Genomic DNA, 24,504 nt, shown 5'->3' with positions numbered 1-24,504 from the left:
AAGTTTTTCATAACCTCATCTATACCTTCTTCATACCATTGCTTTCAACACAAAATAATATGATACTGTTTCAAAATTAAAGTTGCTGCCAAGTTCTAGTTGTTCAAGGAAAGTACTATAATTTATAATTAATACATTTTTCAATTGGGGGAACCTATTGGTAAAAACACGCACATTGCTCAGATACTAGACTGACCATTTAATAACATTCCTTTGCATATATATGGCACATCATCCATAATACTAATTATGGTTTATACTAAATGTTCAAAGCAAAGGGTTTATGCTCTCAATAACATTCCTTTGCAGAAAATTGTGGTCAGAGGACTGTTGCCAAGAAGAATTTTTTCATTAAATGTATATAGGCTTGCTCTCCTTCCAGTGGTGGAGATCGGATGGATAGTACGGATGGATAGTACCCAATCTTCCTCCCCTATTATTGTTGCTATCCTAAAAGCTTGGGCTAGCTTCTAGAGTACTCTTTTAAGGGTTCACGTTTCCTCTCTAGAAGAGATTGTCAGGTAGCCTAACATGTAGAATGACTATATACCTAATGAGGATGGTAGACCACATGGTAATTCTCACTATAGGGCAAAGGGACAAGTATAGAGGTGGGAGCCTGTAAAATGTCAGAAGCCTCCCCAATGGGGACAAAGGTGCCACCCAATACTGCTCATAGAAAAAGATGATGTGTCAACACTCTTCTTTCACCATTTTCAGGACAAAGAGTGCCTTAGTACTGGCCCTCACTTGACCTGAGCATTGGCTCTCATAGGTTTCCTATGTTCCACAAATTTTTCGAAAAGTTAAAAAAAGTAAAAATTAGCTCCTTGGTGACCGCGATGGTTTCGGATTTGGATTCTAAATTCACGAAGGCTACTTTCACGCTGAAATTGGCCCGTTTACCATGCCATGTGATTCATGGACATGGAACATTATCCATAGATGATGATACTAATTATGATTAATGAGGCTAATCAGGTTTAAATAAAATGGATAAAATAGCAAAGGAAAAGGGTTTTGTGTTTGTTTTGTTGCTGGTTTCTGTGCAGTTCTGTTTTGTGTCTGTGAGCGTGGCTATGGCGACCACCGGAGATTTCTTTCGGAAGAGGGATGACTATCGCAAGCATCCTATGCTCTCCAACAATCTTCGTAGAGCAACCCCTGGCCTCGGCATTGCCTTAGTTGCTTTCGGCATCTATCTTTTCGTTGATGGGATGTATGATAAGCTCTCCAAACCTAAACCCGGCTCCGATCACTCCCATCATTAACTTCGTATTCCTCGGGAGCCCGTTTCTCATCTCTTCAGGTAATCCAATGAACTTTGTTGTAAATTGCTCCAAGTTTTGATAAGACCAGCCTTTTTGGGGCGTCTTTTATCTTTTTACAATTCTGTAGTCAGAATTCCTAAATAAAAGACAGCTTCTACATCGAACTCTGGCTTTCTCTGGATTGATCTTTTAGTTGAGGAGTTTGCTGATCGCATTATGGTTCGGCGTTTTCTCTTGCGTATGGTGTAGTTGGTTCAACTCCATCTTCTACAGGTTGAGGCACGTGTTCTTTTAAAAGGGTGGTGGCTTCTGTCTTTTGAACAAGCTTTCATTCTTGTAGCTGAATTCTTGCGAATCTTCACGTAGGTGACTTAAGCACTATTATACCCAGTTGAATTTGTCCTTTGGCATTTAACGCAAGGAAAATAGAAGTGAAGTGAAAGCTGCCAACCAAATGCATTTGAAGTTGAAGGAGGCAGAGGGCTGCCAGTCTTCTACCCCTTAAACTGGCCGTCTGACCCCTCTAACCAGGTCAACCAGGGCCCAATGGCCGACCCAGTGTGTAGATCTGCCTACAGATTTAAGCAAGATCTGCCCCCAGACGTGGCTCCATCCATGCCCCTCCTGTGCACCTATATAAGGCCACTTCCAGCGATCCTTTTCCAGCCGTAGTGTCTTGACTCTTGTTAGCCGTATAATGGCCTCCAGTGTTGTTAGCCGTATAAAGGTGAAACACCTGCTAGGATCTAACCCTAAACACAGCTCCAAGCAAAATCAAAACATTGGTCAGGAGGTGACTCACCTCCCAGCCACTCTTGAGCATGTGGGCTAGAGATGAGACTCCCACAAGGCTATGCCCATAGCTTCGGTGTCTCATACCACCTGAACCGTCCACAAGGAGCTCTCAACTATATCCGTGACCGGCCATGTAGAAGCGAGAAGTCTAGGCTTGTGATCCAGACCAGACAATCAGTGGTGTCAATACAATAGCCTTGGCCACTCCTATAGAAGAGCATCCTATACAATAGCTTTGGCCACTCCTATAGAAGAGCATCCTGCTTCCTATAAAGCGTCCTGGCTAAATATAGCCAAGTGGACCCTTGCTATTGTTCGAAGTCCTCTAGCCCCATGTTAGCCCACTTACCTTAATCCTAGGGCCGTCCCTTGCGGCCCCTAGCCGTGCCAAATTAAGTCCACTTATTCGAGGAATGGCAACTAGGTACATAGCATCTTTCCCCTCTTAAAGCGTTTACTCCTAAACAAAATTGGGAAAGGTCTTCTGCAAACTAATAATTGACTCCCAAGTTGAATCCTCCTGAAACCTATCCTTCCACTTGACCTTAAACTCTAGAATTACGAGTTCCCTTCCCTAAAATCCACAACTATTTCAAGTTCATGTGGAACACAGGTTTAAGCCCTCAATCTCTACAAGTTCTTGGGGTGGACTATTTCAACTCCCATTGCCTCTTTGAGTCTATTGACATGAAAGATGGGGTGAACTTTTACATGTGGAGGGAATTCTAGTTTGTAGGCAACCTCATTAATCTTTAAGGTTCCACAGTACCTAGGGGATAATTTCTCTACCGGTTCCCTCTCCGTTAACATTTTAGAATCCTTTGTTATGGTTCCTTTTTCTGCACCCTCCCCCCCCAAAAAAAATAAAAAATAAAAAAAAGAATCCTTTGATATTCACAAGTATTCTTGAATTCCCTCAGAAAACTCTCTGGGCACGTCTATTAGCGTGCTCTATCCTGAGCACTCATGATTGATTCTTGTTTAATCAATCGCATCTCTTGCATATTTTGCAAGAAATTTTTAGCTGCATTCAGCTGAATACCCTTCAATCCAACCGTCACGAGCACTTGGGTTGATAGCGATATATCCGTACATAAGCATAAAGAACTGAAACCATTGGCCGTATGCTTGGCCCTATTGTAGGCAAATTCCATCATTGGGATGCAGTTTTTCCAATCCGATGGCCTTTTGGAGATGTATGTTCGAAGCATATTTTTGTTTGCCCATTAGACTCAAGATGGTGAGTGGAACTCATACTCAAGGAAGTTCCTAATTTTCAATAAACACTTCTTGCCAGAAGTCCCAGAGAACTTCAAATCTCTATCACTGTCTATATCACAAGGCAACCCATACAGTCTAAACAAATTGCTCAACAAACTGATGAGCTAGTTCTAGGGACCTTTGTCGGTAAAATCTAGCCATCTTCGTCAGTCTATCCATCACTACCTACGTTGAGTTCGTGGCAACCCCACAATGCAGGCCATGGAAATTCTTTCCCATTTACTTCCAAGTATATATAGAGGATGCAACAACCCTCCGACTCTAAGGTGTTGTGCCGTATGCCATGGAAATTCTTTCCCATTTACTTCCAAGTATATATAGAGGATGCAACAACCCTCCGACTCTAAGGTGTTGTGCCGTATTTAGTTCACAGTGCACACTATTGGCATTTTATCACATAGTTAGTAACGTCGGCCTAATTCGTGGATGACCCGCAGTTGGTGTGTCATGACATTCATATAAGATCTTTCTCCTAAACTCCGCGTCATTAGGAACGTAAACCTTTCCATTCTGGTATAGTAAGCCAGTCTGAATGTAGAATTGACCACCCGCCACTTGAACAGATGGTATGATGCCGTTTCAGGACTCCCGAAATGGTACGGTGAAACGTTTCTTGAAACGAAAATGCCGTTTCGGGGCAGGCATTTTCCTTTGCCCCAAAATAGTCCGTGGGTGCCTGTTGCCATTTCTTTCTTGCACCCCCCCTCCCGGGGGTGTGCGATGTTCGTCTGCTGAGTGTTCCCCCTCCAGCCGTTTCACCTCATCTCAGCCTCCTTTGGCAGCTCCCCTTTCCTGCCTGCTCTCCTCTTGCACACATCAGCAAGGCTAGCCTGAAATCAGGCTGTCCCAGCCTTTTTTCCAGCTCCAAAACAGCCTGTTTTTCTGAGTTATCTGCTCCCAAACAGCCCCTTTTTCTGAGTTCTCAGCTCCAAAAAGCCCCTTCTTCTCAGCTCCAGATCACTTTCTCTTTTATATAGTTTTCTGCTTTAAAAAAGCCCCTCAGTACCCTTTTATTGTGTTCTCAGCTCCAAAACAGCCCCTTTTTATCTTCCTCACACAAATGTCACATGGCTCTGGATCCATTCTGGAAACATGTAGAGAAAGTGGGGAACTACGAAGGGTCCGGTGGATCCAAAGCGGAGATGCTTGTGTTGTGGAGTGGTCAAGTTGGGGAGTATCACCATGTGAAGGACCATCTTGCCCATGTGCCAAACAAAGATACAGGGCCACGCCCCCATGTTCCTTGAGATCCCAAAGAGGTGAATTTTGTGGCTATATTGGAGGAAGCTGGAGCTGGTTCAAGTCAAGCAGGGTCAGCAAAGAGGGGCAGATATGCAGGGTCAGAGAGTGGCCATCTTATCTCAGTGACGGGTTTGCATGCAAAGATGACTCCTTAGCTAGGTGATGTATCACGAGTGACGAGACATCCTCCAATGCATAGAGGTTCATGTTTTGTACGAAGGGCTAGCATCCAAGCTGGTTTTCAGAAGCAAGCAATGGCAAAGGCAACTAGGAAGCTCATCCGGTTGTTCATACGGTGTGCCAATCCCTTTCATGTGGCCAAGACAAATCAATGGAGGAAGACCATGAGGGCCATTAGCATTGGATGCAAGTGGGAAGGCCCTTCATCTGAGGTTTTGCAGGTACGAGAGCTCAAGTAGGAAAGAGCATGCAAGGAGGTGTGGACTGTTCAAGAGTACAGCAAAGGGTGATCTCTTTGAAGTGTATTTCAGATATGAGAGGCGGTGCTTGTGAGGGCCAGTCTACAGAAGCGTGAATGTAATGTTTGCTGCGAGCTTTGTTCATTGTTTTTGCCAAACACCCTCTCCTCTTCCTTCATACACCTTTCTCTTATCCTTCCACCCGTCTTTCTCCTTTCGTTCTACTTCCTCTTCCGTTCGAACATGGCTACCCTGTCAAAGATGGCGGAGAAGAAGGTGAAGGCTCCGATATTACCCCCCTCCCCGGTAGATCATCAACAACGGTGGTTGGTGTGTTACGATGGAGTCCGTCTTCCAATCATATGACTTAGCAGACTTCATTTTGGTGGGTATAAAAAGGTCCCCCTCTTGCAGCGACTTAGGGGTCCTCAATCTAAAGGAGGCCGAGAATTCGGCTCAACTCTGGGACATAATCAATACTTCATTTTTTTGTGCTGTACTCCTCAAATCATAAATTATGTGAAGCAAATGACAGTAGCCAAAAGCATCTAGGAGCACCTGACATCCTTGTATAATAGGACCTCTCCCATGAAGAGGGTTTCTCGAGAAGTTTAGATGAGGGTGTTGGATCCCGCAAATTTTTCATCGATGCGGGAGCATATCAGCAAGCTCCAAGAGGTTCAACAGGAGATTTTTCAGGTGGGGAAGGAGATATCATTTGAGGATATGGCCATCACATTGCTCTCTTGATTATCTTCTCAATATTCTGCCTTCTATTGGTCCTTGATAGTACTAGTGGCAGGATGAATACATTGACTTGGGAAGAATTGTACCATGGTTCAGAAGACTTGGCAGCTCTGCACAAGAATCATGACGGCACCTTCGACACCAGGACAGACGCAGAGAAGGAAGCGCTGAAGGCGGAGTATCTGTGCAATCACTATGGCCAAAAAGGTCACTATCAGAAGAAGTGCCCTCTACAGATGGCCAGAAAGGTCACTATCGGAGGAAGTGCCCTCTATAGACAGCCAATAATGGTACCGGTTCTTTTGCAGCCATTAGTCCGGCCTTTGTCCAAATTGAGATTCTTGATTCTCTAGCATCTTCTGTTGGGGAGGGGTTGCACTTCATAGTTTTTTCCATACGTGACCATACGCATACGTCATACGGGTACGGAAGTATGATTGGAGTATGGTTCAGCCCCCGGGGCTGAATCATACGTGACCCTAATTTTACCCCAAAAATATAGAATGTACACATTTACTTGAGAGAGAACTACAAAACTTCAAACTTCAAACTTTTATTGATTTTAAAGTCATGAAGAGTCTAGGAACTGGATTCTGTCATTTTGATACATAGTGATAGACACCAAAACATCATGATCAATCATCAAAGGTAGCAGGTAGTAGATACTAGAAAAGTGAAAGAATCCTGGGCCCTGTACGCTGCAGGTACTACATCAAAGGCAAGCTGGAAAACATCATATAACAAACTGAAAAGGCTGCCAGCTTGGGTCTTGCAAGCTGCCACAGGCTACAGCCAAGAAACAAAACTGAAATGCATCACAACTGATGAGGCTCAAGCGTCAAGGTGTATCCTCATCATCATTATCATCAGCATCAGTGCCATCCTTCTCGTCATCACTATCAATCTCATCTGCCTCGGCATGGGACTCCAAAATACTGGAGCTGCTTGAAGCTGCAGCAACATTCATCCTTCTTGTAACAAGAGGGGCTGGTCCGGCTGGAATCTCCTCTTCTCCCTTTGTAGTCTCTTGCAAAGCAAGTAGCCTTTCATCATCCTTCTCCTTGTTAATGATTTCCAAGGTCACTTCTATCTTCTCAAATCCCCTTTCCTTGATTTTGGAGATCAGTCACAAATTAGTATGGATGTATACTAATTGCTCTGTATTCTTTGGAAGAAGCCTATTCCTTCTTTTGGTATGTATAAGAGAGAATGTGCTCCAGTTCCTCTCACAAGGAGAAGCACATGTTTCTTGCGAGAGCACTTGAATAGCCAATTGCTTTAAATTTGGAGTGTGAGCCCCAAATGTCTCCCACCACTTCACCCCTTGGTGCATCCTCTTATCATCCTTTGCAATTGCCCGAGCAAATGTACCTGACATGGACTCGTAAACATCAAACTCATCAAATAAGATGTCCTGCCTCTCAACATCATACTTCGTGTACCGCTCAATGACATCCATCCACCCATCATGCACCTCCTTATCACCATCTGGATTTCTCTCTCTCCAAATAGGATGGAGAACAACTGCATGTAAAGGATAGTGCATCATATCCCACCTATTAACACACAAGGCTCTGACATCAGCCAACTTGGAGGAGTCTTTGCTATCTATAGTCCGTATCTTCTCCACCATTCAATCAGTGAGCTCATATACAAGTCCCATGGTAGTCCCTTCCCTATTAGCCAAACGGACGATCTTGAGAATAGGTGCACATATCTTTACTATGACTCTTGCTTTCTGCCAGAACGAGGCACCCAATACAATGGAAGACACCTGTTGTGCTTTCAGAGTGTGTGATACTTTCTTCCTATAGTACTCATCACTCACAACTATATGACGCAATCCATTGTAGACTCTCTCATCCAACAAGTTTGCTAACACGATAAACATGTAAGCAAACCGAGTCTGTGCAGGTTTCACTAATTCCTTCTTGCTGAAAGTTGTGTATAATGCTAACACAGTGTGCTTCCGAGTAACAAAAGTGACAATCATGTTGGCATGTGTTAACACTGGCTTCACCCAAGCAAGCTGCCTAATGTCCTCAAACAAGAGGTCAAGGCAATGGCATGTGCATCTAGTATAGAAAATATGAGGCCACTCCTCTACCAAATCTCCTGCTCGCACGCAATTAGATGCATTATCCATGCACACCTGCACCACATTATTTGGCCCAACATCAAGAATGGCATCTTTTAATATCCCAAAAATGTATTCCCTTGATCTATACTGCCCACTAGTTGTTGAGAATCAGCATCTCCAGGAGTGGCCAGCCGACCAGCCCCCATGCAGCCGGCCCAGTTGGCCTGACCAACCAGGCTGGTCGGTCCAGCCAGACTGGCCGACTCCCCCCCTGGCCTGCCCTATAAAAGGGCCTCCTTCCCTTCACTTCATTTCTGCAGTTCTTCCAGCACTTCTTCCTTCAGCCTCCTCGTTCCTAGGCTCCAGCCTCCTCGCTCCAGGCTCCTTCAGCCTCCTCGTTCCTAGGCTCCAGCCTCCTCACCTCAGGCTTCTGCCTCCTCGCTCCAGGCTCATCCAGGCTCCTCGTTCCAGGCTCCTCCAGCCTCCGTGCTCTCAGGCTCCAGCCTCCTTGTGCCCAGATCCTCTGCTCCAGTTCAGCCCCTTCTGCAGCTCCTGTTTCTCATCCTGTTCAGGACTCCTTGTATTACAGTTGCTGCCCTGGTTTATGGGCTAAGTTACAGCAGATCTGTTTGTGGCACATCTTGTTGTCTCTAGTATTCTCTGTGTGATTCTGTAGCTTCAGTTTGCTTACATCTTCCGCTGCCACTCTTGACATGGTATCAGAGCACTAGGTGCTCCCCATCCTCTTGGTTACTGAAGCATCCACCAACACCTGGGTGATTTCTTCTATGCATCTCTCTTGCTGGTCGGCAGCCTATGTTCCTCCTGCCTCTGTGATCAGCCCGTTGCCTTCTCCTCCTGCCTCGAGATCGGCACCTTGGTCACTTCTCCCTATGGTTGGCTTCACTGCAGGCTCCTAGTTTTCTGGTCGGCATCTTCCTAGGCACATGTCTTGTTGGTCGGCAGTACCTCTTGAGCACCAATTTTAGTCGGCATCCATCCTGCCCCTGAATCCAGGTACATCTGTGACCTCGACAGCTTCTCTAGCATCTCCTACTCCGAGGCACCAGTCGGCATCTTGAAAATCGTTTTTTTTTTTTTTGAAAATTTGCACCCGTACCCCGGACTATCAATAGCAGCCTACTGCTTCATCAAGAGCCTCTCCCCCCCTTCCTTCATCGCGCATCGGGTCGGCTCCCGTCTTCACCCGTACGACTTTATTAAGGGGTTCCTGGCAGAATTTATTGGCTCTTGATTTTTGGGTTCGATAGTTCTCTGTTTGGTATTGAAACACATGGGGGACCTCAGCCACTCAAGAAATCATAAGTCCTATCTAAAAAGTACGGATCTCCACACCCAGATACAGATCCCAATCCTTCCCCACTTCTCTGAAACTCAGAAGTTTGATGGTACTAACTACGACACCTGGAAGGATAACATCGCCGCAGTTTCAGAGGGGGACAGACATCCTCTTCTCCATTTACTCTCTCGTACAGGTTCCCATCTACCGGATTCTCTTCATCGACAAACCTTCCTCATTTGCACTACACTCCGAGTCTTGGATTGTTTCTTTACATGGCCCCAACCGGAAACATACTCTCGAGGGGGACTCTCCCGTTCACCATCCTTCAACAGTCCGGCTCGTCATCGACAATACCAGCTTCTTGCGGACTCACCCAGCTCCCTGCTTCTTCTCTGGCTACTTAACACTCGACTGGATCTCGGCTTTTCTGTCGGCACCCTCAGTACCTTCATGCAAACCCCTTCGCTTTCTCATTGGCAAGCTGCTCGACGTCTCCTCCATCTTCAGGGGACCTCTACTTTCGGGCTCTTATATACTGCCGGTGGTTCCTCTCCTTCCCCGCTCACTCTCCGAGGTTGGAGTGACTCCGATTGGGCTGGCGACCCCAATTCTCGCCGCTCTACCATTGTGCTCCTATTCAGCACCACTTCCGACAACGTCGCCGACATATTTACCAAATCTGTTTCTCCTCCCCTTCTCCAACGTCATACCAGCTCTCTGGGTCTTGTGCCACACCCTGGAGCTGAGAGGGGGTGTTGAGAATCAGCATCTCCAGGAGTGGCCAGCCGACCAGCCCCCATGCAGCAAGGGGGGCCAGAGGGGGTAGGCTGGCCGACCAGCTGGTCGGCCCAGTTGGCCTGACCGACCAGGCTGGTCGGTCCAGCCAGACTGGCCGACTCCCCCCCTGGCCTGCCCTATAAAAGGGCCTCCTTCCCTTCACTTCATTTCTGCAGTTCTTCCAGCACTTCTTCCTTCAGCCTCCTCGTTCCTAGGCTCCAGCCTCCTCGCTCCAGGTTCCTTCAGCCTCCTCGTTTCTAGGCTCCAGCCTCCTCACCTCAGGCTTCTGCCTCCTCGCTCCAGGCTCATCCAGGCTTCTCGTTCTAGGCTCCTCCAGCCTCCGTGCTCTCAGGCTCCAGCCTCCTTGTGCCCAGATCCTCTGCTCCAGTTCAGCCCCTTCTGCAGCTCCTGTTTCTCATCCTGTTCAGGACTCCTTGTATTACAGTTGCTGCCCTGGTTTATGGGCTAAGTTACAGCAGATCTGTTTGTGGCACATCTTGTTGTCTCTAGTATTCTCTGTGTGATTCTGTAGCTTCAGTTTGCTTACATCTTCCGCTGCCACTCTTGACACTAGTATCCACAGACTTCAAGAAGACAGATCCAAAAATGCATGAGACCATAATATTAATGATAGGCCTACGCCGAGTGTCAGACCAGCCATCACACACTATGCTGCATCCATACTTTTTCCATTTCTCCCGAAACTGCAGCCACTCTCGATCTATGCATACGACCTCATTTTTCAGCTCCGAAGTGCACAAGGATTTGTAGGATGGAGGCTTAAAGCTAGGCCCAACTTGGCCAATTGCACGGACCATTTTCAAAACATATGGACTCCTCACCTTCCAATGAGAATGTCCTCTGCAAAGAAAAAGTGCTGAAGAGCAATGTGGGCATCCTTCCGTGCCTGGGACTCCCATGCCTTGGCCAAGGCTCCGTGGGTTACTCTTATTTTTGGGTTCATGTGTAGATGCACTTGCACTTGCAGCACCACTCTCCCAGGCATCTCCCAAATTAGCCACATTTGCATCAGGCTCTTCTGCAAATTTATTATTTTTTGCCTTTGCTTGCAACCTTCTGCAAGTGTCTTTCACATTTTCAGGGGGGGAGGAGCAAGGGTCAACCCCAAGGCCTGTCAGCGCAAGAAAGTGTGCTCTTATGCGGGTAGGTCCTCCATCCCATTTGTGAGGGCAGTACTTGCATTTACAAGTGAATTGCTCTTTTCCCAAAGGCTTCAGTGTCTGCACAAATTCCCATTCTTCTCCTTTCTTTCTTCCCATTTGCGAGAGAGAGAGAGAGAGAGAGAGAGAGAGAGAGAGATGAGAATCTGAATTTCAGAACGAGAAGAAACTTCAAGACCCAAAATTCAACAGATAACATGGATGATGGAACTTGGAAGAGATAAGAGGGAGTCAATGGTCACCTCGGTCCTCCTTCAATCGAATCCTGAAGGCTAAGAGTCACAAGAGCTCCGAGAATCTTCTCTTGCTAAAGGCCAGGACCCAGGTAGTTGAAGCCTGAGACTCCAGAGCTCAAGGTGGAGTCTGGACTCTGGAGTCAGGACAGTGGAAGGCTGCAGCCTACGTTGGATCTTGGGTCACGGGTGCTTGGAGGGCTGGTTGTACGGCAGCCTGCAGGACTTGGTATGCTGGCTGTACGGCTGGCAGCTTGCTTGTAGCCTGTATGGAGATTATAGGGCTGGGCTCAAGGGCCAATGTTGTACGGAAATGGTACGGCTGTACGGTTGGGCTCAACTTTCAAGGGCCAAGGGTCAAGGGTGGAGGTTGGAGGGTGGAGAACGGCGCTTGCTGTTGCAAATTGGAGACGAATGGCCGTACGGGTGGACTATGATAAGTATATTTTTTTGTCAAAAAAAAAAGCGTACGGATAGAAGTACGGAATCCGTACAGTACGGACGATTGTACGTGTACGATTTCAACTTTGTTGCACTTCAAACCAAGGATACCAGGACTTGGATTGTCGATAGTGGGGCATCTCGCAATATGAGCCCCTCTCTAGCCGCACTTAAGGATTTCGTGGTTTTGGGGAAGTGATAGTTGCATTGATAACAATTCTATCATCAAAGTTCGTGGACAAGACAATCTCAACATTATCCCCGACGGCAAAGGGGGGATGCACTTCTCGAAGGTATTGTTTGTTTCCTCCCTTGGTTTGTAAAAACCCTAAGGTCTGATAAAAGTGGGGAATTTTGTGTGATGAAGGGCATTCGACCGGAACTTGCCAATACCAAAACTGCCTCTGAAGCAGGCGTAGTTCAGTGGAAGAACATGACCATGGTGGAAATGTCTAGAGCCATGCTAGCACACCGTAAGCCTCCTCGGTTCCTCTGAGTGGAGGCTATAGCTGCGGCATTACGTATCCTTAAGCGTTCTCTGACTGCTGCTGGTCTGAAGGTAACTCCCTTTGAGGCTTATTTTGGAAGAAAACATGATGTATTCTATTTTCTTGTATTGCCTTTGTCCACATTCTAAAGAAACGGAGGGGGAAGATGGATGTTTAAGTTCACTTAGATGATCTTTGTGGGCTACAATTCTCAGTCAACCGGTTACAGGTTGCATGACTCTTCAAGGTGGGAGATTGTCCTCAATAGGGATATTGTTTTTGATGAATAGATTCCATCTTTGCAGAGCTAGTTGATGATGCTGATGATAGTATTGATGTTCCTACGCCTGAGTTCCCTCAAGTATCAACAATTGTTCCAGATGATCGACTTGAGAGTGATCCGGACAGTGACCCGATGATGCCCCATCTTCTTAGGATGTAGGGGAGAGTGTTGAGATATCGAGCTCCACTCGTGATACGCGAGAGTGACCGTTGTGCATTTATGTCACCGACTTGTTAGCTGCAGATGCGGTTGGTACATTGCCCATGAATAATAGCTGGATGACTTGGAGTTGGTTCCAAGACCAAAGCGCCGTTTGGTTATTGGTGTCAAGTGGGTCTGTAGACCAAGTACAATCTGATGGTACTGTGGATAAACATAAAGCCCGTCTTGTGGCCAAAGGATACTCACAACAACATGGGATCGATTATGAGGACACCTTTGCTCCCACTGCCCGGATGGCCACTCTTAGGACGGTATTGGTGGTTGCTGCTCTCGAGTAATGATCGATTTATCAGATGGATGTCAAATCAGCGTTCCTTAATGGTGATCTGAAAGAGGAGATTGATGTGGAACAACCTCTAGGCTTTGCCAAGTCAGCAGGGATGGTCTACTGGTTAAAGAAGGCTATGTATGGCCTGAAGCAAACTCCGGGAGCTTGCAATCAGAAGATAGATGAGTTCTTTGTATGGAAGCACTTTCAGAGGTTACGAGTTGGTCCAAATCTATACATCTTCCGACAGGATGGTCTTACTTCCCTCATAATGCTGTATGTTGATGACCTCTACATTACAGGCAGTCACATAGCCCATATTTCCGAGACAAAGGCTGCTTTTTCTCAGGCCTTTGAGATGGCGGATCCAGGGCTACTGCACTTCTTTCTGGGATTGGAGATTTGGTAGGGCAAGGAAGACTACTTTGTGTCACAGGAGCGATATGTTCAAGAGCTTCTAGATGCTTTTCATGACAGAATGTAGATCCATCTCATCACCCTTGGACCCCCACACCAAATTGTCTAAGTATGATCCTAGTGAGCCAGTGGATGCAGGTCACTACCATCAATTGATTGGATTTTTGATCTGGCTACTTAATACCAGGTTGGATCTGTGCTACTCAGTTGGGTTACTAAGATATTTTATGTAGACACCAAAGAATACTCATTGGGATGTGGGTATGAGGATCCTTAGGTACCTTCAGGGTCCTCGTATTCGAAGGTTATTCTATCAGTCAGGGCAGCAGTCTAGGATCACTAGGCTGGAGTGATTTTGACTGGGGAGGAGAGTTAGACACTTGACGTTCGACCACCGGCTAGTGTTGTACCTTCGGCTCAGCATCAGTCACATGGAGCAGCAAAAGGCAACCCACTGTAGCCTTGTCTTCGACCAAGGCTGAGTACTGTGCCACTTGTTGTGCCACCTGTGAGGGAATTTGGTTTCGCCGGTTACTTGGGGAGATTAGGCTCCCACAGACGTCCCCGACTAACGTGGATCTTCATGCACAGCCCCTCATGGCATGTGCTTCCCAACCCTAATGTGGATCTATGCATCCCTTCTGGGCATATGCTCCCTCCATTGATAGGGAAGGTTTCTGCCCCTTATGTGTAGTCCACGTAGGCAGTTGCTGACCAGGTGGCCTCTAGATCTTCCCTCAATGTTGCGATATACATATCGGTGTACGGACAACTAGGTTAGATTGCTGATGTACATCAGTCTGCTTCTGATATCTTTGCATTTCCCATTGCAGGGTATCAACTTTCAAGCATCCTAAAATGTGCATGATTACGACTTTTCATATGAATTTCTTAAGTTTGGGACATTATAATATTTTGAAATATCTGTATGTGTTCCAAGATCTTGTGTTATCCCTGCTAACCTTTCTATGACCTTTCTGAGAAATTCAAAGCTAAACTATTTTGAGATACAGTCAAAGTCCTGCACCAACATTGTTTTCTAAAATTTACATATACTGGAAATTTTTTCTAAGCTGAAATTACTTGAGAAGCATAAATTGTGATAAGTTTGCAGGAGCTGTTTTTTGATCTTTGCGAGTTGATGTGATGACCGTCTTAAGGTTATTGGCTTTTCATGTTGCTTTACAAAATTTACATATACTGGAAATTTTTTCTAAGCTGAAATTACTTGAAAAGCATAAATTGTGATAAGTTTGCAGGAGCTGTTTTTTGATCTTTGCGAGTTGATGTGATGACCGTCTTAAGGTTATTGGCTTTTCATGTTACTTTACAAAATAAGTGCATGTTTTGGCAATGTTTTACCCACTTTCCCGATCATTCTCATGGGCTTTATGTGGGTGGTTTTTGGAACTGCAGGTTTCTCGGTCAGAGTGAAGAAGCAAATAGGCTAGTTTGTCTGTTTTCAGCATAGATCAGTTTGTTTAACTTTAGGGTTTAGAGTGCACCGATAAATTTCTGACGTCTTCAAGTAAAGTACTTACAATGGCAATTAATGGAGCTGGGGACTTGTCTTATTGGAAAAAGAGTGCCCTGCTGGTAATTGATATGCAGGTATGTGCCGATTATCAAAGGATCGTGGATTTTTGAATTGAAGTCTGAGTGCATCTTCTCACTTGGCTTTAGCATTAGTTACCACAAACATCTATTTATTTGCAGCCACCTGTTTTCATTTCCAGAATGACTTCATTCTTCCGGGTGGGCCAATGTGGGTCCAAGGAGGTGCAGCTATCATTCCGGCGGTCAGAGAGGCAGTTTCTTTTGCTCGGGACAAGGGTGCATTAATTGTTTGGGTGGGCCACCTGTGCTTGTCGCCATTGGAGCCTTGAAGTTTTTTGTGCATGCTGCTCTAAGGCATACGCTTACGTTCAGTGAACTTGTCTGTTAAGAAACAGAAATGAAGATTGTTTGCAGTGGAAGTTGCCCCAGAAATTGTACAGTGCTAATTCAAATCTGCCTCCTTTTCCTTATTGTGTACACAAGGAATGTAGATAGATGCAGACAGTTTATAAACCATGTGCATAAGAGTAGAAACAGTAAATATGTAGTGCTGCAAAGGAAAAAACTTGCACAGATGTGATGTACGGTGTGCCACCATCTAGCAAATAAATTACTAGCTACGTGTGGACCCCGGGCAGCACAAATTGTTCTCCTACCCCTGGGCAAGACCAAGGATCCCCAGAGAGGAACGGACCTTTAAAACTTGCCCAACAGGGGAGGTAGAAAACGAGTAGGATGTACTCCTTAGATGTAGAGCCTACGCTTACATCAGAGAAGGATATGAGGGTGACAGAGACAGTTTGAAAATCTGCTGGAGCAGCCATCCAAAAAGTTAGGGAGTTACTTGAAGGAGGTTTTGGAACATCATAACAAGGTACTGGGTGAAACGGGCCTCTAATCACTTAGAGGGCAGTGGAACTAAACCTTTAATCACTTCAGCACTTATTTACAGTTCAAAAAGCATATATCACAACCATTAACCATTGCATGATCACCATTTGGCATTTACCCATTTGTTCACAAACAAAACCACTGAAAAAGGGATGGAGGCTAGAATGCCCCTCCTCAATAGACATAGACAAGTGCGCCCGATTGGCCCCAAACACCGTGGTGCCCCTTTCGGTATTTCTTTATATTTCATAGTGAAATGATTACAAGTTGCATCTGGGAGACCTTCCCTGCAACTGAGCACGCAGCCCCAATTCACTAAGCCTTTGCAAGGCTTTCAAGCATAGAACACCATCACATAGGTGCACTTAACCCATAGGCTCAACCCAAAGGCATTCTCTTTTCCAAGTGCAATTCCATTGGTTGTCCAGATGCAATCACACTGCACCCCAGCTGCGCTCTCTTTGAGTGGTTTCCAGATGGCATTCACAAAGCTTTTCAAAGCTCCAAAATAAAATCAGCAAAGTACCCAACCAAAGAATGACTCATGTAGCACTGCCCGAGGCCAACCAATAGCTTATGGCAAAAAGAAATTGCAGTAGCAAAATTACAACTCACCAAGCCCTGAAAACTTGAACCAAGTCCTCAATCGCCAAGAGGACATAGTAGCCAATGCCCAATTGCATTTTCAGCCAAAGAGGAGTGCAAAGGCATGAAGAAAGAGCATTTACAAGAGCCGACCAGCAAGAATTCCACTGAAAAATGCGAAAAGAAGCACTTCTGTCTCAAAGAAGTGGGAGTTCTTGGGCTCAAAAGAAGCGTGCTTCAGAGAGGAATGCATTGAGAAGGTTTTGGAAAAGTTTCATCGTTGGAAAGTCCTCCAAAACTGAGAAAAACCAGTCAACCAGCTCGTGGGACCACTCGAAATTTAACAGAAAGCTGTAGCTTTGCAAGAGGAGAGGCCCAGGAGGCGGTAGGAGCACCTACCAAACGCACGGAGGGAAAAGCATATCACTACGAAGGGGAGGCAGAGGGGAAGCCATCGGGCCAAACGGAAGTGGAGGAATCCGAACGGGTGAGGAGTTATGAAGAAAAACGGAATTCAGCTGAAGGAGGCTGAAAAACCAGTCCAAAATCTCAACAAAGGGAGAAGATGAGAGAGAAAACCACACATGTGAAGTTTAGAAGGCCCAGGAATGGCAAAGGAGCATGTAGAAGGTACTAGAGCCACCTGGAACTCTAGGGGGGCCACTGAAGGTACATGGCTCTCTAGGGGGCCCATTAAAAATGCCACATCATCATTTCCCAACAACCACTCTTTTAATTCCTTGGAATGCTTTTGGGCCTAGGGATTAATTACGCTTATGTGCTAGGCACCATGCCGTGTTTAATTACACATTATTAAGCCCACACTTGGACTTTTAAAACCAAAGTTGTCACGGTCTTGTAGTACATTAAAGTACTTAGAATTTCACGCCCCCGTGACACTGGGACTAGCACACGACTAGCACACGAGCTAGCCCAATAGGTACTCACTACATAAAAGGTTGTAATATTTTCTTTCACTGGATGTAAGGGATCAATATTAGTTGATAGTGATCGCTGGTCCCATAGATCTCGAAGAGTCTCACAGTGGGCTTTAATACAATCCTATCATCTCTCTCTTTCTCTATGTGTGTGTGAGCCACCTAGCTCAGGAGCTCTCGGATCTACTCGGAGATGATGCAGACCTCACTCGTGCTTCGAACACCCTTGACTCAATGGTATAGGACATTGCTGCTAGATCCTTCCCAATGACTCGATCCGCAGCAAATGCCCCGGTTGGAAAGATGCCTCAGAACCCTTGGTATGATGACAAGTGCAGAGAGATGAGATGAGATGAGGTCTTACCTTACACATGAGCGAGCCTTGGGCCATTTGATGACACACAAGGTGCAATGGATTCCACAACGAGCGACGTTGCAAGAGACGGGCTTTCCTCACATGCAAGATGGAGGGGTGATCCCGATTATTTCAAGGGGGACACCTCACCATTGGATGGGGGCTTCTATCTAAGGGAAAGCCATTCCCATGGCAGATTTAGGGGTCTGGCACACATGCGAGCTCACTCTATGATATCTCGATGTAGATACCAACCTGATATGTCATCCATGCCTAGGTCCACCACATGTCATTTGTTCATTGCACAGAATGCACGGGGCGCACTCCATCGGCTCCATAACTGGAGAGCTCAGGATTATGAGGGACTACAGATTGAGCGTTTTGCACATGGGCAAGAGGTCCTACCTCCGATTTTAGGGCAGATGCTCAACCAGGCTGTATGCCATGGCTTCCCATCTACCACCATTGTTCCCACACACAAGCCAGGGGACCCCATGGACATTGGGAACTACTGCACTGTTATGATTGGCCACGCTTTGGCCAAGATTTATGGGTTGGTATTGGAGAGGGAGATTAGCAGCCACACAGAAACACGGGGCCAATGAGCTCTTGGACAGGCAAGCTTTCGAAGACAGTACTTCATCACAGACCAGATCTTCACTTTGAGGGCCATCGTAAGATCGAGGCGTCAAAAAGTCTACACTTGCTTTGTAGACTTTTGGAAGCTCTTTGACACTGTCTCACAATCCTGTATGATAAGGAGACTTTAGAAGATGAAGGTTCCAAAGGTTTTGAGTTGGGGGGTGATGAGCCTATCCGAGTTTTTCAGAGGGAGAGTTTGTCCGCCGGGAGGCCTATCGGATTGGGTTCAGAGCACTGTCAGAGTGAAGGTGGGATGCCCCCCTTTCACTGACTCTCTTTGGGCTCTACATTGACGAGATCAGATTCTTGATTGATCGCCTAGGAGGCGAGGGATCACTGTTGACCTACTTGATGATACAGATATTTCTATATGTAGATGACATAGTCCTTATATAATCTTTAGCAGAGGGACTGTAGAGGCGTCTGGAAGCCTTAGAGGTGTTTTGCAGGGAGAGAGACCTGACAGTCAACCTTGGGAAGACCAAGGTCATGATCTTCAACACCTCACACGTTGTGTTGCATCGACATAGCTTCACTTACTGAGATGAGCCAATGGAGATAGTGCAGTCTTACACATACATGGGGGCATTTTTCACAAGGCCGATTTTCAAGATGGTGCATGCACCTAGAGCACGACTCATCGTGGATAGGAAGCTTTGGACCAGCTAGAGTGGCAGTGTTTTGAGGCGCACTTTTAGGACTCACCGGTGAAGTGCTGGCTCTTCGACACCCTATCGAGACCGATTGTCATGTATGCAGCACCTTTTTGGGAGAGTGACCTTTCGGCGATAGAGTGGAGGAGAAGTGAACAACTACAGGTGATTATGGGTTCTAGGATGATTCGGAGTAAGCCCTCAATCCCCCATTAGATAGTACATGCAGAGTTTGCCATGATCGCTCTCCAGGTTGATGTCTTTTTTTAGATACTGACAGTCCTCACAGAGTATGGGCATTAACTTAATGGAGACTACCGACGCTGGCACTAGAGTCATCCATACGACTAGCAGAGAGTGGGATTGATACATGGTATGCACACGTATCCACATGGTTTGCTAGTCACAGTATGCAAATGGGTTGGCTTCTCATTTTCACTCTGAGGGCTATTATTGAGGAGGCGAGATCTAGACATCAAAGAGTCTACACATGCTTCGTAGACTTTCGAAAGGCCTTCGACAATGTTCCATGATCCCGCATGATCAGGAGACTACAAGAGATCTAGATCCCAGAGATGCTGATTTGGGGTGTGATGAGCTTATATGAGTCAGTCAGAGGTAGGGTCAGTGCCCCAGGCGGTCTATCGGATTGGGTCGAGAGCACCATTGGGGTGAAGCAGGGTTGCCCTCTCTCACCGACTCTCTTTGGACTCTACATTGATGAGATCACATCTTTCATAGATCCTCTAGGTGGCGAGGGCTCATTGCTAGGGGATCTCCTCATATAGATATTGTTATATGCTGATGATATTGTCCTTATATACTCTTCAGCAGAGGGGCTGTAGAGAGAGGTGGAGGCATTAGAGGTGTTTTGCAGAGAGAGATCTGACGATCAACCTTGGGAAAACTAAGGTTATGATCTTCAACACCTCACGAGTAGTGACTCACCGACTTGGTTTCACCTATCTTGGTGAGCCAGTGGAGATAGTGTAGTCATACACATTTTTGGTGAGCAGTCTTCACAGGACCCATCTTCACGATGAAACATGCAGCTCAGGCATGGCTCACACGAGGGCGCAGTGCTTTGGCTAGACTAGAGCGGCAGTGTTTCCAGGCGCAGTTCTAGGATCCACCGACAAAGGGTTGGCTTTTCGACACACTGGTGCGGCTGACTGTCATGTATGCAGCACCTTTCTAGGGTGCGATCTTCCGAGGACAGATCGGAGGAGCTTTGAGTGGCTCTATGTGATGATGGAATCTAGGATGATCCGATGTAAGCCCTCAGTTCCACACGAGATAGTACAGGTAGAGTTCGCCATGACACCTCTCCAGGTTGATGCCATCTTTCAGACAGTGACTTTCATCCATAGAGTCTGGGACTTACCCATTGGGGCCCTAGAGTCATCCAGACGACTCGCAGAGAGCGAGGCAGACATGGTATGCACACGTATCTACATGGCTTGCTAGGCACGATATCCAGATGGATAGGCTCCCCCCCTTTCAGTATAGCATGGATGCACCTTCTGAGTCGATCTTGCGAGATGAGATCAACTGTACCATACGGCTAGACCTTCTCTAGCTTCACACATCCCGGACTGGGGGGGGGGGGGACCAGGAGCTCCCCACCAAGACCCAGTTTTATCGCGACCACTTCTTGAGAGTATCAGAGGAGGGATTCATTATCAGACCCTAGTATCTCGAGGATAGAGGAGTCTCTCATGCATTGAGGATTGGCATTGGTCAGATGCGGGTTTCGTCCCATCAGCTGAGGATCGAGGCAGAGAGAGCAGCGGGCATACCTAGAGAGCAGTGGATTTGCACGCTATGTACGTTGGGGGCGGTTGAGCATTTTCGTTGTGTTTGCCCAACCTACTATGAGATTCGGGGACGCTACCACTGTCTCTACCTAGAGGGGAGTGGTTTCGGTCCTTTGTCACGACTGATCCATTTCCATGACCAGGTCTATATCGGGCTTTATTTGATGGAGATGCGGCGTCATAGGGAGACACTTCTACGACAAATAGAGAGCAGCAAGGGATGGTTAGAACACTACAGGACGTAGAGGGTGACCAGGCACAGCGGCACGTCACAGACTTCTATACATTTGAGTCAGCCCCTGGACACAGTGGAGTGAAGGAAGAGGAGCTAGCCGATACGAGAGCAGTCTAGATGAGAAGCTGGCACAGTACCACCAGGAGAGGGGTGAAGAGGCCACATGTGCAACAGAGAGCCCCCAGAGTACACTCTATTGAGGTCCGACTTATCACAGCTTTCCTCAGGGGAGATTGATAGAGACGAGGGGTCACTCTAGACATAGCCCAGAGAGTCCAGAGAGCGAGGAGACTGTGTCTCCCACCGCAGCGCGAGATAGCTCGACAGACGCAGATACGAGACATCTTCGCAGCCCACTAGAGAGCCATCATTGTACCAAGCTTTGGTTTCGTCCCAGCGCCTAGATAGATTGATTGATATGGCCCTTTCTGTAGTCCTAGTTGACTTTTTTTGGTCTTGATTATGATGATGATTTTGATTTTGTTAGCATAGACTAGTACTCAGCAAGGGTCCTAGCATACCATTTGCTTCAGCCCACTGAGGCTTGTATGAGTTCGCTTTTCTGTGCACTTTGTCCCATAGGCCCGTGAGGTCTCCCGTGGACGTTAATATATCTTTCTTTCTTTCTTTTCTCCCCTCTCAGTACAGCATCGACGCTTTGTTTGAGTCCATTTCTCGCTGTATTGTACGGTTAGATGTCGTCCAGCTCGATACAGCTTGGGCTTGGGGAGGGGACCGAGAGTTCCCTACCAAGTTCTAGTTCTATTGTGATAATTTCTTGAGAGGACCAGAGGATGGACTCATCATTAGGCCCTAGTACCTTGAGGATAGAGGAGTCTCACATGCACTGAGGATTGCCATTGGACAAATGTGGGTCTCGTCGCATTAGTTGCGGATCAGCATAGTGGAGAGCTGTTAGCATACCAAAGAGCAACGGATGTGCAGGTTATGTACACTAGAGACAGGTTACGACAGAGGAGCATTTCTTATATGTCTACCTAGCCTGCTTTGAAATATGGAGATGATACCATTGTCTGTTTCAGGAGGAGCACGGCTTCAGTTCACTCTCACGTCTAATCTACTTCCACGACTAGGTCTGGATTGGGTTCTATTTGATTGGGATGCGAAGTCATAGAGAGATGCTACTACAATAGGTCAAACAACAATAGGCAGTGACAGAGCCACATGATGCTAAGGCAGATCGAGCACATCGACATGTCACAGACTTCTATGCATTTGAGTCGGCTCCAGCCATAGAGAGGTTGAGGAGTAGGCAGCATTGATCAACGGGGAGAGACGACATGGTACTGTTGAGTAAGACATAGAGCCGACTAGGGCTCCACATGGATAGACTCCCTCCCTTCCAGTACAGTATGGATGCTCCGTTTTCTCCCCTTCTGTCACACGAGGTTAACCAGGTAATCCTTGAGGATCTCTTGTAGCACATTCCTGACCTGGTTGGGACCGAGCGAGCTCCTAGTGAAGCGCAGCTTCTACAGAGATCACTGCTTGCACATCATAGAGGAGGGTTTCATTGACCCACCAGGGTATACGCAGATCCACCTATCCCACTAATTGAGGATCTCTATTGGGTAGTTTCGGATCTCTTTACATAGACTTCGTATTGAGAGCGGTAGAGCAAAGGGCATACTCAATGAGAGGCGCATATGCACATTATGTGACATGCAGGAGGTTGAGATGGAGGAGCACTTCATCTTCAGGTGTCCTTTTTACTTTGAGATCCGAGGGCGTTTCTACTGCCTCTTCAGAGACAGTTTTGGGGTTTTGTCTTGGTTCCTCTCCTACCCAGACCAGAGATGTTTTGTAGGCTTCATCCATGAGGTAGCCAAGCACCACCAGAGGATACTTCGATCATAGACTTATTCCTTAGCAGATCCTTCTTAGAGTATCACGGAGTTCTCTCTGCCAGATCACATGGACACCCCGCGAGACGAGGCTTCGACATGATCACGATCCAGAGCCAGTGACCCGACAGCTCAGACAGAGGGTTGACGCGCAGATCACACTTGGAGACATTCCCTCTCTGTTTTGAGTTGGAGCCCAACCGACAGGGGTTACTGTGGCCCTTGTTAGAAGCAGAGCTATGACTAGGAGACGTCACAGAGCCACACCCATGAGCAGCCGACAGCACTCTATCGCCGATTTCATGCCTCCGTTGTTGCCTCATCCATCTTGATTTCCTGATGGCGATGATGATGATGATGATGATGATGATCTGTAGTCGACCACTGGTGACTATGTTGTACTTAATACTATGATTTTGCATTTTTGCATTCTGCATTCTACATTGGCATAGATGCTCGTTTAGTAGCTCCACCCTCACAGCTTATTTCAGGATTTTCACAGTCTCATAGACCCATCGGTCTTCCGAAGCCTTCAATAAACTCTCTCTCTCTCTCTCTCTCTCTCTCTCTCTCTCTCGGTTGAGACATCACCCTACAAGCTTGGACGTCATTTCGAGCCATGGGGAAGTCCTATTTTGGGGACTTCAATGCGTGAAATGTACCGCTTCCTGATTTTCAAGATGATTCTATTGCACTACCTCATGTTGATCTAGATGAGGCAAGGATATTTGGAGTATTTGCAGATAGGCGAGCCGTGGTCACTCTTACGGGCACTCTTTCTTGGATATGGCAAGATACCGTATCATTTACAATGATCTGCCATTGCTAGGACACCGCGACAAACCACGTAGACTGATCAATGTCATCACTCTTTATAATGGTTTCATGCCACCGCAGTGCGAGCCTCTCTCTATTGAGACCCTCTTGTCCATTCTCAACTGCCTGTTGGACTCGGTTCTTCAGACAAGAGATAGAGGACCGCCGCAATGATACCACAGTGCAGATTGCACATCCTCCCCATGGTTTAAGATATTTAGTATTCGGGTTTGTGTTTGTATTTGTCTTGGGTGAAGATGCTCGCTTAGTGGTTCCATCCATTTGGCTTATTGTATCTATGTTTTTCAGTCTCATAGACCCTCCGATCTTTTGATGACTCCTTACAGCCTGTCGGCCTATTGATATTGATATGATGTTGTCACTGATGTTATTATGACTATGTAGCATTTAGCATTTAGTATGGGTGTTGATTCTCGGTTAGTAGCTCCTTCCTTTCAGCTTGTTTTGTATCAAGACATCATCTTCCGAGGACTTTAATAAACTTCCTCTATGTGTATGTGTGTGTGTGTGTGCCTCCATTATTATGCTTGATACATGGGAAGGTTCATCAGGCCATTAAAGAGGATCTATGGTAGTTGCACATTCACTGGACATAGATCTCCCCATCTCGATCATGCAACTAAAATGGCATTGTGAAAAGAGAGTTTCCTTCACGTGATGGAGGATAAGATAGTAACACCA

General features: G+C 46.5%; 2 protein-coding genes across 2 annotated transcripts in view; both read left to right on the top strand.

Annotated features, from left to right (window-relative positions):
* Positions 1-1,030: 1,030 nt before the first annotated feature.
* LOC147887771 (NADH dehydrogenase [ubiquinone] 1 beta subcomplex subunit 3-B-like) lies at positions 1,031-15,001 on the top strand. Its single transcript, XM_087393427.1, has 2 exons — positions 1,031-1,309; positions 14,865-15,001. Exon 1 carries the CDS (start codon positions 1,080-1,082, stop codon positions 1,269-1,271), a length of 192 nt encoding a protein of 63 aa, XP_087249553.1. The 5' UTR covers positions 1,031-1,079; the 3' UTR covers positions 1,272-1,309; positions 14,865-15,001.
* LOC147887770 (Isochorismatase family protein) overlaps positions 14,920-24,504 on the top strand; it is a 25,200-nt gene continuing 15,615 nt past the window's right edge. The window contains exons 1-2 of the mRNA XM_087393426.1: positions 14,920-15,059; positions 15,185-15,298. Of these exons, the coding sequence (XP_087249552.1) occupies positions 14,991-15,059; positions 15,185-15,298 (183 nt within the window). The 5' untranslated portion in view covers positions 14,920-14,990. The remainder of the gene's footprint in view (positions 15,060-15,184; positions 15,299-24,504) is intronic.

The sequence above is a fragment of the Dipteris shenzhenensis genome, chromosome 22 (genome assembly GCF_047967505.1).
Source record: "Dipteris shenzhenensis isolate YYH24624 ecotype China chromosome 22, Dip_SZ_1.0, whole genome shotgun sequence".
NCBI classification, from domain to species: Eukaryota; Viridiplantae; Streptophyta; class Polypodiopsida; order Gleicheniales; family Dipteridaceae; genus Dipteris; species Dipteris shenzhenensis.
This window is presented reverse-complemented; position numbering and strand designations above follow the sequence as displayed.